This window comes from Juglans microcarpa x Juglans regia, chromosome 5D (assembly GCF_004785595.1).
Source record: "Juglans microcarpa x Juglans regia isolate MS1-56 chromosome 5D, Jm3101_v1.0, whole genome shotgun sequence".
NCBI lineage: Eukaryota > Viridiplantae > Streptophyta > Magnoliopsida > Fagales > Juglandaceae > Juglans > Juglans microcarpa x Juglans regia.
The window spans coordinates 15,381,457-15,397,677 of NC_054602.1; the positions used below are offsets into that span (position 1 = coordinate 15,381,457).

The 16,221-nt window shown below is 39.4% G+C and overlaps 2 protein-coding genes across 5 annotated transcripts; both read right to left on the reverse strand.

Annotated features, from left to right (window-relative positions):
- Positions 1-121: 121 nt before the first annotated feature.
- LOC121264323 (berberine bridge enzyme-like 21) lies at positions 122-8,056 on the reverse strand. Of its 4 annotated transcripts, none has more exons than XM_041167454.1 (4): positions 6,186-8,055; positions 4,824-4,846; positions 323-417; positions 122-262 (listed from the first exon to the last, which is right to left on the reverse strand). In XM_041167454.1, exons 1-4 carry the CDS (start codon positions 7,798-7,800, stop codon positions 226-228), a joined length of 1,770 nt encoding a protein of 589 aa, XP_041023388.1. In that variant the 5' UTR covers positions 7,801-8,055; the 3' UTR covers positions 122-225. The 4 variants fall into 4 exon arrangements, with proteins under 4 accessions (XP_041023388.1, XP_041023387.1, XP_041023390.1 ...); XM_041167453.1 differs by having other exon boundaries at positions 134-262; positions 328-417; positions 6,186-8,056; XM_041167456.1 differs by lacking the exons at positions 122-262; positions 323-417 and adding an exon at positions 5,099-5,168 and having other exon boundaries at positions 6,186-8,052.
- A 1,400-nt stretch (positions 8,057-9,456) lies between these two features.
- LOC121265302 (berberine bridge enzyme-like 8) lies at positions 9,457-11,356 on the reverse strand. Its single transcript, XM_041168875.1, has one exon. It carries the CDS (start codon positions 11,185-11,187, stop codon positions 9,568-9,570), a length of 1,620 nt encoding a protein of 539 aa, XP_041024809.1. The 5' UTR covers positions 11,188-11,356; the 3' UTR covers positions 9,457-9,567.
- Positions 11,357-16,221: the final 4,865 nt, after the last annotated feature.

Here is a 16,221-nt window from a genome sequence, read left to right on the forward strand (position 1 = left end):
GGCTTGGTTGCTTTGTTTGGGCTGCGAAGCATTGAAAAAAGGAGGTATAGACTGGATCGGGGGCTGCCCATGAAACAGAGACATGGAGAAGAAGAAGAATGAGAGGAAATATTGGTGGTGTAGAAAGATGCGGCAACAGACTTGAATTTCCCATTTGTGACTATGTATGTCTATTTGCTTCGAGTTTGATTTTCCAATTTCTCGATTATATAGGAACACCGAACACTATCCTAGAAGCCAGATTCCTAGAGGAACGTATAGCCTGTAGGTTATACAAGCCATTCTATTAAATATTCAGGTTATGCTATTGAATGCAAATTACCTTACTGTTTTAGTGCCATGGATATGTGGTATTTTATGGATTGTATGTGCCTGAAGTAGTCGGGGCATAGACTCTTTAACTCGTTGCTTCAGAAAGCAGTATTGAAGATAAATCTCATCTTGGAACCTCGGCAACAACCTCAACAACAACTCAAGATTCAAGATTAAGTTTATCTAACGAGTCAGAGAGATAATACTTATCACTTGAATAATTCAAATATTCCAATAATAGTTATTGTACTCATATAAACTCTGTATATAGACATGTATACCCACATTCGATCAATATGAAAATCTGTTCTTCTTAGAATTCTTTATGGTATCAAGAGCCAATCCGACCAATGTCATTATGTCTTCCTTTGTTAACAATGATTCCTTTGCATCTTAACGTACCCATTCTATATTTCCCCTAATCAACATCCCACAACCAATCACTGTCAAAATTGGCAAGGACAATTTTCTACTTTGGAAAGCTCAAATAGTTCCATTTTTACGTGACGAGAAAGTATTTGGATATCTTGATGGTTCCACTCCATCTCCCTCTCCCATACTTGACACTAATGGCAGCCACACACTAGCCTACTTGTGTTGCTCAGCATCCTCATGTCTTCCTTGACATACGGAATTCTTGCCCAAATGATTGGATATACCACTTCTCGTAAAGTTTGGCTAGCCCTTGAGAGAATGAACAACACTCATTTTCATGCGCGTATTATTCATACTCTGTCACCACCCACATCGACCCTATGAGTATTGAAGAGCTTTACAACCATCTCTTCTCTCTCTGGAGCGCCAACATAATTTTGTTAGTTTGCAAACCTCTTAAGCAAATATGGCTTTTCAGCAATACTCCAACAGGGCATGTGGTCAACGTTCTCCAAGTTCCGAACATCGATTCAAGGGGCGCAACTCTTATAGAGGCCAAAGTTCCTCTTCTAGAAACTCAACCATAGGAAGCTCTCATCCCACATGTCAAGTGTGTGGGAAGCTTGGCCATACAGCCTTAAAATGCTTCCATCGTTTTGATGTTTCCTATCAAACTAACAACACCTCCCAGTCTCCTTCCTAAACTTTGCTAGCCACACCCCAACAAGGTTCCGATAATGAATGGCATCCCGACATAGGAGCAACACACTATCTCACTACTGATCTCAGCAACTTGAATCTCAGGACATATGAGTACACTGGTACAGATCAAATTCAGATTGGCAATGGCACATGTTTGGCTATCTCTCACATTGGTTCCTCTCAATTCCTTACTTCCAACAAAAACTTTCTGCTCAATGACATCTTACATGTTCCTGCCATCTCAAAAAATCTTCTTTCTGTGCAACAATTTGCTAAAGATAACAATATCTTTTTTGAATTTCATGCCAATCATTTTCTCATCAAAGATTGTTCTTCATAAATGGTACTTCATCGTGAACCACTTCATAACGGTCTCTATTCCATGCAACCACCCTCTCACTCCTCTTCTCTCCTTGGGGTCTTCTCGGTGCTCGTGTTTCTCTCAAAGATTGGCATCGGTGTCTTGGTCATTCAGCCTATCTAACTGTGTCCAAAGTAGTGTTTCGTTTTCACCTACCTTTGTCTTCCAATAAAAGAGATCTTGTATGCTTTGAATGTCAAATGGACAAGAGCCATAATTTACCATTTGTTACGTCTACGTCCAAGTCCTCTAAGCCTTTAGATCTCATTTTCACTTATGTATGGGGGCCTTCCTCTACTATCTCTCATTCTGGGTGTCGTTATTATGTAAGCTTCGTTGATGACTTCAGTAAATTTATCTGGTTATTTCCAATTAAACTCAAATATGATGTTATGTCTATTTTCCTTCAATTTAAAGCTAGTTCAACTTACAAATAAAATCTATTCAAAGTGATTGGGGTGGGGAATATCATCAGCTTCAATCATTTTGCCAAATAAATGGCATTATCCATCGTCTTACATGCCCACACACCCACCAACAAAAATAGATCCGCTGAGCACCACCATTGACATATTGTTGAAATAGGCTTATCCCTCCTTGCCCATTCCTCTATGCCTCATCAATTTTGGGAAGAAGCATTTACCACTGTCTGCTATATAATAAACAATATAGTCACTCCTATCTTAAACAATCACTCTCCATTTGAAGTGTTGTTCCATAAAAAACCTCCATATAACTTCTTCTGTGTTTTTGGTTGTGCATGTTGGCCTTGCTTACGTCCATACAACAATCATAAGCTTGAATATGTTCCAAAACTTGCATTTTCATTGGATACAGTTCGTGTCATCGTGGATATAATAAATGTCTTGATGTCTCCTCTGGTTGTGTTTATGTGTCCAAGCATTTTTTTTTAATGAACGTCTATTTCCTTATCTTACTCTTTCAAATATGAACTCATCCTCTATAGCCACTGCCTCTCTTCCCTCTAATCTCTCACCCTTACCTTGTTTTGAAGCAACTAGCACCTTTGTACAGGACACCTCGCAACTACAACAATCTGATATATCTGTCCCTAGTGTACCTCATCAACCAGGGTCTGCTCTGGTGTGCTCCACTACAGTTGAAGATTTAGCCAGCAACTCAGCCAACAATGTCTGACACTTCAGCTCCCTCCTTTGCTGCTCCATCAACATGTTCATACAATGGTCACAAGATCACAAAATAACATTTTTAAGCCAAAACATGCCACCAATGGTACCATTCGTTATCCCCTTCCCCGTGCTTTATTGGCTGCTTCTACTGATGTCCCATCTGAGCCAATTTGTTTTACTGAAGCAGTCAAATATCCATAGTGGCGAGAAGCCATGAACACTGAATTCAATGCCTTACTTCGTAATGGCACTTGGTCTTTGACTCCTCCGAAACACAAAAAAAATATCGTTGGGTGTCGTTGGGTCTTTCGCATTAAGCGATGTGCTGACAGCTCTATAGAACGCTACAAGACTAGACTTGTAGCCAATGGTTATCACCAACAACAAGGTCTTGACTACTCTGAGACATTCTCTTCAGTTGTTAAACCAACCACCATTAGAATTGTGTTATCCATTGCCATATCCTCAGGTTGGTGCCTTCGACAAATTGGTATTCAGAATGCATTTCTCCATGGCCTTTTATCTGAAGAGGTGTATATGACCCAGACTCCTAGCTTTTCTCCTCCCTAGTTGCCTCATCATGTCTGCCACCTTCATAAAGCATTATATGGTCTCATGCAAGCCCCACGAGCTTGGTTCTCAAGTTAGGGCAGTCGACATCAAGCACTTGGCTTTGTGGGTTCAAAAGCTGACGATATTATGTTCTCAAGAAGAAATCGTTGGTAGTCTATGTTCTCATTATGTAGACGATATTCTCTTCACTAGCTCAACACAACTGTTGTTAACTCAATCATTAAGCTGCTTCATGCTGACTTTGCAGTTAAGGATCTTGGTACACTCAGCTTTTTCCTTGGCTTGGAAGCACTTCAATCTACGAATGGTTTGTTCCTCACACAATGCAAGTATATAGTTGATTTGGTGTGTCGTAGCAAGATGGACCATGCTAAACCTTCTCTAACTCCAATGGTATCCACTTGCTCTCTTTCTGCACATGTTGGTGAACCATTTTCTGACTCGAACCTTTATTGCAGCATTGTGGGTGACCTTCAATACCTCTCATTTACTTGGCCTGACATATCCTTTTCAGTGAATTGTGTGTGTCAATAGATGCACAATCCTTTGCTTCCACATTGGCAGGCCGTTAAGAGAATCCTCAGGTATTTGAAGCATACTATTTCCACTAGTCTCTTCTTCTCCAAATCCTCCAAGTTCTCCTTACAAGCATTCTCTGATGCGGATTGGGTTGGCAGCTCAGATGATCGACGATCCACTGGTGCTTACTGCATCTATCTCGGCAACAACCTCATTTCCTAGTGCTCTAGAAAGCAACAAATAGTTGCTCCCAGCAACACTGAAGCTGAGTACAAATCATTAGCAAACATTGCTGCTAAACTTCAATGGATTCAATCACTACTTTGAGAACTTTACTTCCCAATCACTACTGCACCTGTTTTGTGGTGTGATAATATTGGTGCAACATACCTCTCATCCAACCCCGTATTCCATGCTCGCACGAAACACATAGAGATCGACTTTCACTTCGTTCAGGACTTGTAGCTCAACAAAGACTCTTAGTTCAATTATGCCCATCAAAGACCAAATTGCAAACATTCTTACCAAGCCCCTGTCACATGCTTGTTTTCAACTTCTCAGCAACAACCTCATTGTATGTTCACTCCCGCTAAGCTTGAGGGGGCGTATTGAAGATAAATCTCATCCTGGAACCTCGGCAACAACCTCAACAACAGCTCAAGATTCAAGATTAAGTTTATCTAATGAGTCAGAGAGATAGCACTTATCACTTATCACTTGTATAATTCAAATATTCAAATAACAGTTATTGTACTCATGTAAACTCTTTATATAGACGTGTATACCCACATTCAATCAATATGAAAATCTGTTCTTCTTAGAATTCTTTAAGCAGCTTCATTGAACACCATATCTGAAATGGCATGGCAATATCTATGGAAGGAAAGAAATATAAATAAGCATCCCCGATGGCATTCAAATGCTTTCACTTGCGAGCCTTTTCCTTTTCCATGCACGTGCATTTTCTTTGAAAGGAAAAAAAATCAAACAATATGGTTACTTATTTTCTGGCAATCGAACAATCAAGTTGTAAAAGTAAAATTAACTATGAGAAACAGAATATTATGTTCATATATTCAAGATGTTTACAAATAGCATTGTCCACATAGATGCTCCCACTAATCTCCATGATGATAAGATGGACGTGGACCAGCCGCTCACGCCTGAGTGGAATCCTGCAATCAGCATTAACCGATGTATAGTCATATTGGGAGGCTGATGCAGAGGAGAGGACATCACTAAAGCAGAGACTAAATAGAAGGGGAAAGGGATATTTTATAAGCACTACAGTCTTTCTCTGCTTTCTTAACAAGAAACCAGCTCTAAACGGCTAATGAGAAACCACAACCCTGAGTAGTTATCAGGCAGTTTTGCAGTTCGAAAAAATTATATTCTCATTAAAAACTTGTGGTTATACAAATAATTTTAATGATATGACCTTAGTATAGCTCATGTACAAAGAAGCCTTTCCTAGATGGAGCAATAATACCTGACAAGCTTGAGATGGCTACATTGTGCCTTCATTGCAAATAGAAACAACAAAATGAACACCATCTTCATTGATAGGAAATTAGGAACAGGGTTTGGCAGAAGACAGAGTTCAGACACTTCTATAGCTGTACCGATGAGAAGAACATAATCTGTCTTGTGCTTATTTTGAGGAGGGTCCATAACCATTGCATGTGAATCCAATGAGATGGAGTAAGTAGAAGTCAAGAGACATCAGAAAATGCACGTGACAATGAAACTTGATAGCAGGAAATAAATTGAAAGGAGGCACTGCTCGTTGCTTAACCGTGTAGTAAGGAATAAAGCCAGTCAAAGACCTGTGAAGCTTCCAAACAACTAAAATCTTCACGAGGAACCAATAAGAAGAAAAGAAAAAGTGAGAGCAACTTGATTATTATGGTCAAGTCATTCTTCAGTCAAGGCAGACTTCCGTCTATCACGCAAGGGTTTTATTTTCCAACTGATTCCAGAACTAACAGAGATCGATTCCAATCATGCCTCAGAAACAAAAGAAAGAAAGATAAAGATAAAGATAAAACTAGCTGACCGTTACAAAGAGAGATTTCAGATTCTAACTAAACCAATCACTCCACAGAGCAACGGAATTCAATTCATCTGAATTATGCTAACAATGCCAATCATACAGCAACTAATCTGTGTGACTATTAAATCCTATGCCTTACTTGGAAGAACTGGGATGCTCTGCTCGTTCCTGAAGAAGTTATCAGGATCTACTGCAGTCTTAACCTTCACCAACCTGTTAAAGTTGTCGTTGAAGTATTTGACACCATAAACCTTCCCTTCTCCATAGCTATTCTTATTATTGCGATTGACACCAATGTCAAGGTCCCTATAGTTCAGATATGCACTTCTTGGGTTCTTGGAAACAAATCGAGTCATGTAACTGAAAAGCGTCCTTATCTGAGTAGTGTGATTCTTGTCTGCCACAACTCCCTCCTCTTCCCAACTTAGGGAGTACTGGATCTTAAACAAATTTCCAGCACGATGTGGAAAAGGCGTAGCAGAAGCAGGAATTTCACTCATTTTCCCACCATACGGGTTGAAAACCAAACCTGTTTTTCCACTCTTAATCATCTTCTTCCATAGCCAATTCAACCCATCTTTGGAAATCGGCTTCTGCACATAATCTGACTTTCTCCTCAAGAAATCTGCAGAGTCGGGATTTCGGTCGAGCAGGACATCTGGGGGCGTCCCAATGTCGGAGTTAGCCCACCAAACGACAGATTCAATCCAACTTGTTTCCGTGACATTTTCCTTCTTCAAACCCAATTCAGGAAACTCTTTACCCAACAATGAAACAAGTTGCTCAGCGTTTCCAAGAAACAAGGTTATGATCGAAGCTCTAATAGTCATCTCCCCCTTATTCAATTTGGAACGCACAGGCTGTAAGAGCAACCTCATGAAAAGGTTGTCATCGGTTGTGGTGGCAACCTGCTGCCACTTGTAAACAATGTCGGTCGCGTTCTCTTCCAATGTCCTCTCAACCCGGAAAATTGTGACCGTTTCTGGAACAGGAACCAAATTAAGCTTGTACGAAAGTATCACTCCAAAGCTTGCTCCTCCTCCTCCTCTGATTGCCCAAAACAGATCTTCCCCCATTGAAGCCTTGTCAAGAATCCTACCCTTAGCGTCGACAATCCTGGCGTCGATTACATGATCCACCGACAGCCCATATTTACGCAGCATGTTACCATACCCTCCGCCGCTAATGTGCCCACCAACGCCAACGGTGGGACAAGCACCGGCTGGGAAGCCGTGCACTTTGCTCTTCTCCCAGATTCTATAATAAAGCTCTCCGAGCGTGGCGCCGGCTCCAACCCAAGCTGTTTGTTCCTTAAGGTCGATATTTATGGATCGGAGATTAAACATATCGAGGAGTAGAAACGGCACATCGGAGATGTAAGAGATGCCCTCGTAGTCATGGCCGCCGCTTCGGGTTCTGATCTGAAGGCCAATGCTCTTTGAGCAAATCACGGCGGCCTGGACATGGGATTCTTGCGTTGGGGTCACAATGATCACAGGTTTTCGGGTAGAGGAGGTGTTGAGGCGGGAGTTTCTGATGTAGGCTCGGAGCACAGATGTGTAGGAAGCGTTGGTTTGAGCATAAACCATTTGGGAAACTTGGTTGGGTTTGTTTGTTTGCTTAGACAGACAGTGAACAAACGTAGCATACACCGAGTCTGCGGCTGCCCATGAGGCAGAGAGAAGAATAAGAACAAGAAACAGAGGAATCATGGAAGGCACAGAAAGAAAGGTAGAACAGCCCGATTTTCTCATCGGTAACTGAAATATCTTTTAGTTTCTCTTTCTCTTAGGAACCAAACTGTTTTTGAGTTTCAAGCTTGAAAACTTCATTGTCTTTATATAGAGACAATGCTAATTGGTATAGGTCTGAGGTTGTTCCTGTTCAGAAAACCCAAGTTGTTTTGACAGCAAATCACGGCGCTCTAATCATTTTCTTTTTAGAAATTTTAGTTGGAAATTCAGGGTAAATTCCGTACCTTGTATTTGACAAAAGTGCATGGAGATTTTCGCTTTTGGGTTTTGTTAAGAGCCTCCAAGTTGAGAGGTTGGTATGATTGTAGAAAGGTTTGGCCTAAAGTTGTTTAATTTACAGTGTTGTTTGCTCTCATAGTAGTAACCATAAGTCCAAAGTAGACAACACGGGCAACTGCTTCGAGAAGTACGACTTTTTTAATTGGCGACATAATTCTTTATTTAATTTTTTAATTGGCGACATAATTGACTGTTTTTTATTTTTATTTTTTGGAATTACCCGTTAAAACCACATGCATACCAATACTGCCATTGACTAATTACTCTTTCAAGACTTTTAAATTTGAGTAATGTTAGAGAGAAGTTATTGTAGCAGTGCACACTTTACATTCACTATATGATTACTTTTAATTCTCTACTTTTTTATTTTAGACTCGAGAGATATGTGGTCTAGATGATACCACATCATGTGTGTAAAATGGTTGCTCCTAACAGTGATTTCTATCTATATTTATTCTACTGTATAATGATTGCAATCTCTTTAACAATATTTTATGCAAGTTATTTATTTATTTTATTAATATCTGATATTCAAGAATAAAATTTCGATTAATTTAAAAAATAATCATGCAAGTTATTTATTAAGCTAAATACTACATGAATTCAGTTCTAATTGATTCGGGAGACTCAAGTGAGAAAGAGACGGGCTCGTTTGGATACAGAAATAATTTAATCTCATCTTATTGTAGATTTATTTTAAATTTATAAATAAATTTTACGAAAATCAAGGCTCAAAATAATGTGATTTGATATATGTATCAGAGCCAATGATTGATCTATTTCAAACTAACTGATTTATAATAGAGTTATTCAAATTTTAAAATTTATTTTTTAAATCAAATTATGTCATGTAAATAATAAATAGTATATGGTGTAGATGCTTATAAAAAAGTTATTTATAATATCACTCTAATGATTTTTAACACTGTCCTGTGCATTTGTTTCGCTAAAAATTAGTTTTTGTGAAAGACATTCCACGCCATGAGCAGACACAGACCAAATCTACACATTTCTAGCTTCCATTATCACCCACAATAAATATGAGAATAATATGAATTTCTGGAAAATAGTTTTCTTTGCTTTGAAGCAATGATCAGCCACGAAAATATTCTGTACAATTGACATGAGAATTGCCTATAAAAATATCTAACCAGTATCCCCATTAACAGATCAGCTTCAGCGTTGGGTTTCTTCTACTCCCAAACAAAAGAAACATTTTTTTAGAGGTGTTCAAAGCATTGGGTTATAAAAACAAACCTCAAAACCAAGAGAAACTGTTGCTAAAAGAAAATCAACTAAAACCATTAAGAGCCTAATGCCTCCAACAGATTGCTAAAAGAAACTTTGGCAATTCAGCAATACTAGAAATATCAAAAGGAGCATTACTATGGATTTTTCAGTTTGAAATGTCAATAAATATGTACTTGTTTACATCACAATTTTTTGCATCTTTCCTATACTGATTACTGATCATCAGAGGTACGGTGTTCAAAGCAATTGCTTTATCCTACCTGTACACTTGTCCATGGTGCAAGAAGGGATGCTTTGTTCATATCGAAAGAAGTTATCTGGATCTACCAAAGTCTTCACTTGTACTAACCTGTCGAAATTTCCCTTAAAATACTTGGTCCCCCAAGCACTAGCTTCTGAGTAGCTTGAATTCCCAACCCCATTGGTACCCAAATCAACATCTCTATAATTCAGATATGATCCCCTTGGTGACTTTGAAACAAAAGGTGTCATATAATCATAAAGCCCTCTTATTCGATCCAAGTTTTGCTTTGATGCCTCCACACCTTCCTCTTTCCAGTTCACTGAGTATTGGATTTTGTACATGTTCCCTGCTCTGTGTGGAAATGGCGTTTCAAACTCAGAAATTTCACTCATTTTTCCCCCATAGGGATTGAATGTTAGTACTGGCTTCTTTAAATCCATCATTTTCTTCCATATGCTTTCAAGACCCTTTTTTGAAATGGGGTTTTGGACATAGTCTGATTTCTTCTTCAAGAACTTTTCCGATTGAGGTTGTCGCTCAAGCAGAACATCCAGGGATGTACCGTTTCTGTAGTTAGACCAGAAGAGCACCGATTCAATCCAGTTCATTTCGATGCAGTCCTGGCTTTGTATACCCAATTCAGGGAAACTTTGATCCATAACAGAAATGAGATCTTCTGAATTTCCAAGATACAAAGCCACCAATTTAGCTTTTATTGTCTGATATTGCTTTCTATTCACAGGTAGCACCACCACTCTGATAAAGAGATCTTCATCAATCTTGTCAGCAACATGTTGCCATTGATGAACAATCTCGGTAGCACCTTGTTCCAAGGTTTTCTCAACTCTAAAGACCGTGACAATTTCTGGGACGCCAACCAGCTTGATTTTCCAGGAAAGTATGACCCCGAAGCTGGCTCCACCTCCTCCTCTAATGGCCCAGAAAAGATCTTCCCCCATAGATTCTCTATCCAAAACTCTACCCTTAGCATCGACAACTTTTGCATCAACGACATTATCCACCGACAGGCCGTACTTTCTCATCATGTTGCCGTAACCACCTCCACTGAAATGGCCTCCAGCCGCAACTGTGGGGCAAACTCCGGCCGGGAAGCCATGGATCTTGCTCTTCTCAGCTATTCTATAGTACAGCTCTCCGAGTGTTGCCCCGGACTCCACCCAAGCGCTTCCATCTTTCATGTCGACAGATATGGATCTTAGATTGAACATGTCAATGATAATGAACGGGGAATCTGATACATACGAAAGGCCATCATAATCGTGGCCACCACTACGGATCCTGACTTCGAGTCCATGGATTTTTGAACAGATTATCGATGCTTGGATGTGAGAAACATGGGTGGGGGTTACGATGAGCAGTGGTTTTGGGGTTGCAGGAGACATGAATCTGAGGTTTCGAATATAGGACTGCAAGACATCTGTGTATGAAGAGTTGTTGGGGAAATAGGTGACAGAAGTGATCGATAGAGAGGATTGAGAATGGTCGGAAAGACATTGTAAGAAGGTTTCTTGGGCTCGATCTGAAGCAGCAATCGAAACATGGGCGAGAAAAATAACAAAAATTGCTAGTATTGATAACGCTTGTGTCCTCATTTGGTGTGGGTTAGACTGTTTCCCCAGCTTTTTCGTTTTTAATATTATGAAATTCCAGCACTAATTGGGTTTCAACGTTTTTTCTAATTGGCATGATGGATGTATTATGTAAAGAGAGACACAGGGAACTCGAAAGGCAAGAAAGGAGTAGGAAGTTTCGGTTCTTAAAATCTTGGGGATGAGCTGTGATACACATTTTTAACACGCCTAAGTTTTCTTTCCTTTCGTTTCTTATTTTCTTGGAAGATATGACAGGTCTGACTCCATCACTTTCACAAAATTTTTTATCTTATCTAATTATTATAATTTTTTTAAATTTTTATATAAAATAAAATAAAATAAATAATTCAACTTTTTTAAATCTTAAAATAAAAATAATATATTCTAATAATATTTTATTCAACTTTCAATATTTATCTCAATTTATCTGATATCATTTTATCTTATTTGTGAAAATAAACGAGACAGTTGAATAGTGAGGATAACCTTGGTCTATTTTAAAAGTCTGTCTTGTAATGATATGTAATTTCATTTTAATTCCCAAATTATTATATATTATTATCCCAAACAATTTTTTTTTAAATAAAAAAATAAAAAATAAAGAGAAATACAAACTATTAATTTCTATTCATGCTTTGGGCTGTCACAATATGCTGTGCAGGTACATCTGAATTCTCTCTGTCGTCATGTTCTTATGTAACTCCGTCTCCGGCTAAATCTCCCTTCTTAATTTATCTCTATCTAAGACAAGTTTGGAGTTTTAGAAGAGACACAAAATTTTTATCTAATCTCGTTTCATCTCATTCCACCATCTTATTTTCAAACATAATTCAAATATAAAATTTTCAAATTAATCATTACAACTCTTTCAAACTTTCAAATAAAAGATAAAAAAATAATTCAAACATTTTCAAATCCCTAAACAAAAATAATATTATAAAACTATATTATTACAATATTTAAACTTTATAATATTTTTTATTCAACTTTTTCTCTCTCTTTTCCCAAAACCTAAAAAATACTGAACTCAAACTATCTCACTACTATTCACAAACTATCGTACTATTATTCACAAAATTTTCATCTCATCTCACTCCCCAATCAAGCCCTCTAGTCTCTTTTCTATGCTTTTTCTACTCCTTTTCACTTCTAATTTCATGACGCTCGTCGGAAATCTTCTCCATCCCTTTTTTTCCTCTCTTTATTTTTCTTTTGTTTCTATTCCTTTTTCTTTTAGAGTTGCTCTGGAGGGTGATAGTTGTTTAACGGTGGAATACAAAACTTTCGACTTTTCGAAAGAGGGTGGTAACAGCATTCGCATTACCGAAAGCAGTAGATGGCTGGTTATGTTTATTTTCTTAATTGAGATATCAACTTTATGGGTGGCAAAGATGGTGGAGGAATGCCTAGACTTTTCTCCGCGTGAAGGTTTCTTCAAAACATTGAGGATGGGTAACAGAGTTCTCACCATTCAAAGCCAAGTCAACTCAAGGGTTGTTTTTTGCAACTGTTTTGAGTTCGAGAATGGTAGGAGAAGGGGTTTATTGGCTAACCTTGAAGGTTTGAAGGGTAAAGGATGGGAAGGTTTCACATATTACCTTAGATTGGTTGTTGGCTTCAAAGCCTCTATTTTCGAGAATGCAAATAGAGTGTAGGTGTTGGACGAGGAGGGGAGTTTGGTAGTGGGATGAATGCATGGAGGTTCTTCCCTTCCAAAAGTGCCTCGTTTGCATCGGTTTTGAGGTCACCAATGTGTTCTCTAGTAGGGAGTAGCTTTGTCATAGGGGTTGACAAGTTGATAGTGGGAAGGCATTAATAAGGAGTGAAGGTGATAAGGATCATACTCCATCTGTGGCCAATTATCGCTTTGTGAAGTCTGGCATGGGTGGTGGTGGTGGTGGTGGTGGTGCGAGGGGGGGGGGGGTTTCTCTGGCAGGTGCTCGAGGATGGGAGAAGTGGAAGGGGTCTTGTGGGCTGTTAAAGCTTAACTGTCAGGAGTCATGGAAGAAGTTAGTGAATTAATGAACAAAGTTGACATGGGTCTGAGCCTGGTTATGGGTTTGGGTTGTGGGTTGCCTGGGCTTGTGGTGAAACCTAAATTAAACACAACATCTATCAATGGGCTGGATCTAAGAACAAACAAGTTGAAAGGACAGGGCTCGAATATTGGGGGGTTAACTCACAGGCCTGTCCATCTTGAGGGGCAGGTTAAAGAGTCCATATCGGGCTTGAGAGCCATCTATCTTGGGCTCAATGACCTCAAGCTTGCCGGCGGTTACTCTGGTCACCTTGTTGATGACACTGAAATTGTCTTTGGCCGCCGACAACCCTCTATTCCAAATAAGGCGTAGTCCCCAGCCTTATGAGGGGTACACAACTATGATGAGATGACATCGTTAGCTGGGTTGGCTTGAAATGTAGTTGCTGCCTTTCCTCAGGTCGTCGACAGCTTGTCCTTGACAGAAAAAAGGGTCTCTGGCTGCTATGACCTTCCAATTCGAAATGAGGAGCAGTTCTCGACCTAAGTAGGGGTGAACAACTGCGAAAAGGCGATGGCTTCCGTTGGGTTGGCTTGGATTGGAGTTTCTGCCTATCCTCAAGGCAACAATGGTTCTTTTCAGCCTTTTGACTGCCCTCAATCATTTTCCTATGATGGTATGGGGTCACTCTTAGTTGTAGCTGCCTTTGCTGAGGTACCTTCTAGGGTGTTGTGTACTTTGGAAAAAGAGGATGGGGCTCTTTTAGATGATGTGGTGCTCTCGGACGATGGGTCATTGGATGGGCCTAAACTGCAGTTGGCTTGCAAGGAGTCTAGAGTTGTTGTTTCTTTAAAGGAATTCGAGGATTCTGGGGACGAGCCTAGCCTTATCTGTTCTTTGCCTCCAGCGCCTTCGTCAGCTGGCTTACATTTCAGATTGGGTCCTTCAGAAGATGGATGGAATTCGCAATTGTGTAGGGATTTCTTGCGAAGGTTTTGGAGATCAGTTTAAAGCTTCTCTCATTGCCATTGAAGCAGAGCAACCCCTTTTAGCTAGATCTGCCTCCAAAAAAGAAAGGGAGCTTAAGAGATTTTCTTGTTCTATCAATTATGATGTAAGGGAAGAAAGTGCTAGTAGGGGGAGGCACAATGATAAGGAGACTCCTAGGGATTTTTTGAAGCCTAAGATTCTTTCATGGAATGTTTGGCTGCTGAAGGACCCAAGCAAGTGCCTCAAGGGGGAAGAATATGATACAAAAATGGAAGGTTGACCTAATCTGTTTGTAGGAGACAAAGCTAAATATTTTTGATAGAAATTTAATGAGAAGTTTGTCGGGTTGGTCTTAGCGGGATAGGCCTCCCATGCTTTCAAGGGTGACTCAGGGGGTATTATAGTTATGTGGGATAAGAGAGTAGTTAATTTGGTGGAGGAGTATGTTGGTGAATTTTTGGTGGCTTGGTGTTTCATGAATGTTGAAGATGGTTTAGGGTGGGGTTTTGTTGGCGTATACGAGCCTAATGATGATAGTAATAGAAGGCTCATTTGGGATGAGATTGCTAGTTTGTGCAGTTGGTGGGATTACCCATGGTGTATTGGAGTGGATTTTCACATCACTTGGTTTTTGAGTGATAGGTTGGGGGACTTTAGTATGGGTTCAACCATGACTAATTTCTCAGCTCTAATTTTTAAGCTGGATTTGGTTAATCTACTTTTGGTTGGGGAGACTTCACTTGGTCTAATAGAGGGCTTGGTCTAGGTTGGACAGATTTATTATCTCTCATTCTTAGTAGGCTCACTTTGCTAACTATGCAAAAAATGCCTTCCTAAGCTATGTTTTGATCATTTCTCCCTCTTATAGGATTGTGAGAGTCTTCATGAGGGGTGGAGACACTTTTCATTTGATAATATGTGGCTAAAGGTAGATGGGTTCACAGACAAGATTAGATCGTGGTGGTCCTCATATCAGTTTTCAAGCACTCCTAGTTTTGTTTAAGCTGGAAAACATAAAGCCCTGAAAAAAGACTTGAAAAAATGGAATATAGAAGTCTTTGGGAACATTAATGATTAGTGGAATATTCTTTTTCAGGAGCTGCACTATTTTGATGAAAAGAGGTTGATGGGGACCTCTCAGTTGAAGATAAGACAAGGAAAATGGCTGTTGTGACTGAGATAGAAAAAATCACTCTTATGGAGGAGATTTCTTGGAGAAAAAAAAATCTCGAGCTCTCTGATTGAAGGAAGGGGACAAGAACACACTTTTTTTCACAAAGTAGCTAATTCCCATTCAAGGAATAATGCAATTGAGGTTCTTCGTTTGGAAGATAGGGTACTTACATACAGCGTTGAAATTAAGAATTACATTGTTCTCTTTTATGATAAGCTTCTCACGAAGCAATACCATTGGAGACCTAAGGTTGACAGGTTGATTTTTTATTCGATTGATCTATCCAGCGTTACTTGGTTGGAGAGATCGTTTGACGAGAAATAGGTGCTTCATGTGTTAAGAGTGTTGGAGAGCACACTCAAAAGTTCTAGCTAATCGGTTGAGTGAAGTTATGGGGAAGATCATCTCGAAGTCACAAAATGCCTTTGTCAAGGGAAGACAAATTTTTGACTCGGTCCTCATTACTAATGAATACTTGGATAGTAGAGTCAGAGCCGATGTCCCAAGTATTCTATATTAATTGGATATGGAGAAGACTTCCGATAATGTTAATTGGGAGTTTTTGGTTTATATACTTGGTAGGTATGGATTAGGGGAGAGATGGTGTCATTGGATGAAACATTGCATCACCATCGTCAGATCCTCGGTTTTGGTTAATGGCACTCTTGAAGGTTTTTTTAATAGCTCTCAGGGTTTGAGACAAGGGTACCCTTTATCTTTTTTCTTGTTTGTTTTAGTAATAGATGTGCTGATTAAGAATGTTGAAGGTGGTGGCGAAAATGGGCTTTATCTCAGGTTTCTCAGTGCTGGTTCATTGAATGGTATCATAAATGTCTCGGTGCTGGCTCACAAGCTGATTCTTTATGAGTCGGATCCTGACCAAATTCATTT

Coding starts and splice junctions, on each gene's coding strand:
- LOC121264323 (XM_041167453.1), bottom strand. CDS start 7,800: ATGAGAAAATCGGGCTGTTCTACCTTTCTTTCTGTGCCTTCCATGATT. Junction 4,847..6,185: donor GAGCATCCCAGTTCTTCCAA/GTAAGGCATAGG, acceptor ATGCCATTTCAG/ATATGGTGTTCAATGAAGCT. Junction 263..327: donor ATATCCATGGCACTAAAACA/GTAAGGTAATTT, acceptor TATAACCTACAG/GCTATACGTTCCTCTAGGAA.
- LOC121265302 (XM_041168875.1), bottom strand. CDS start 11,187: ATGAGGACACAAGCGTTATCAATACTAGCAATTTTTGTTATTTTTCTC.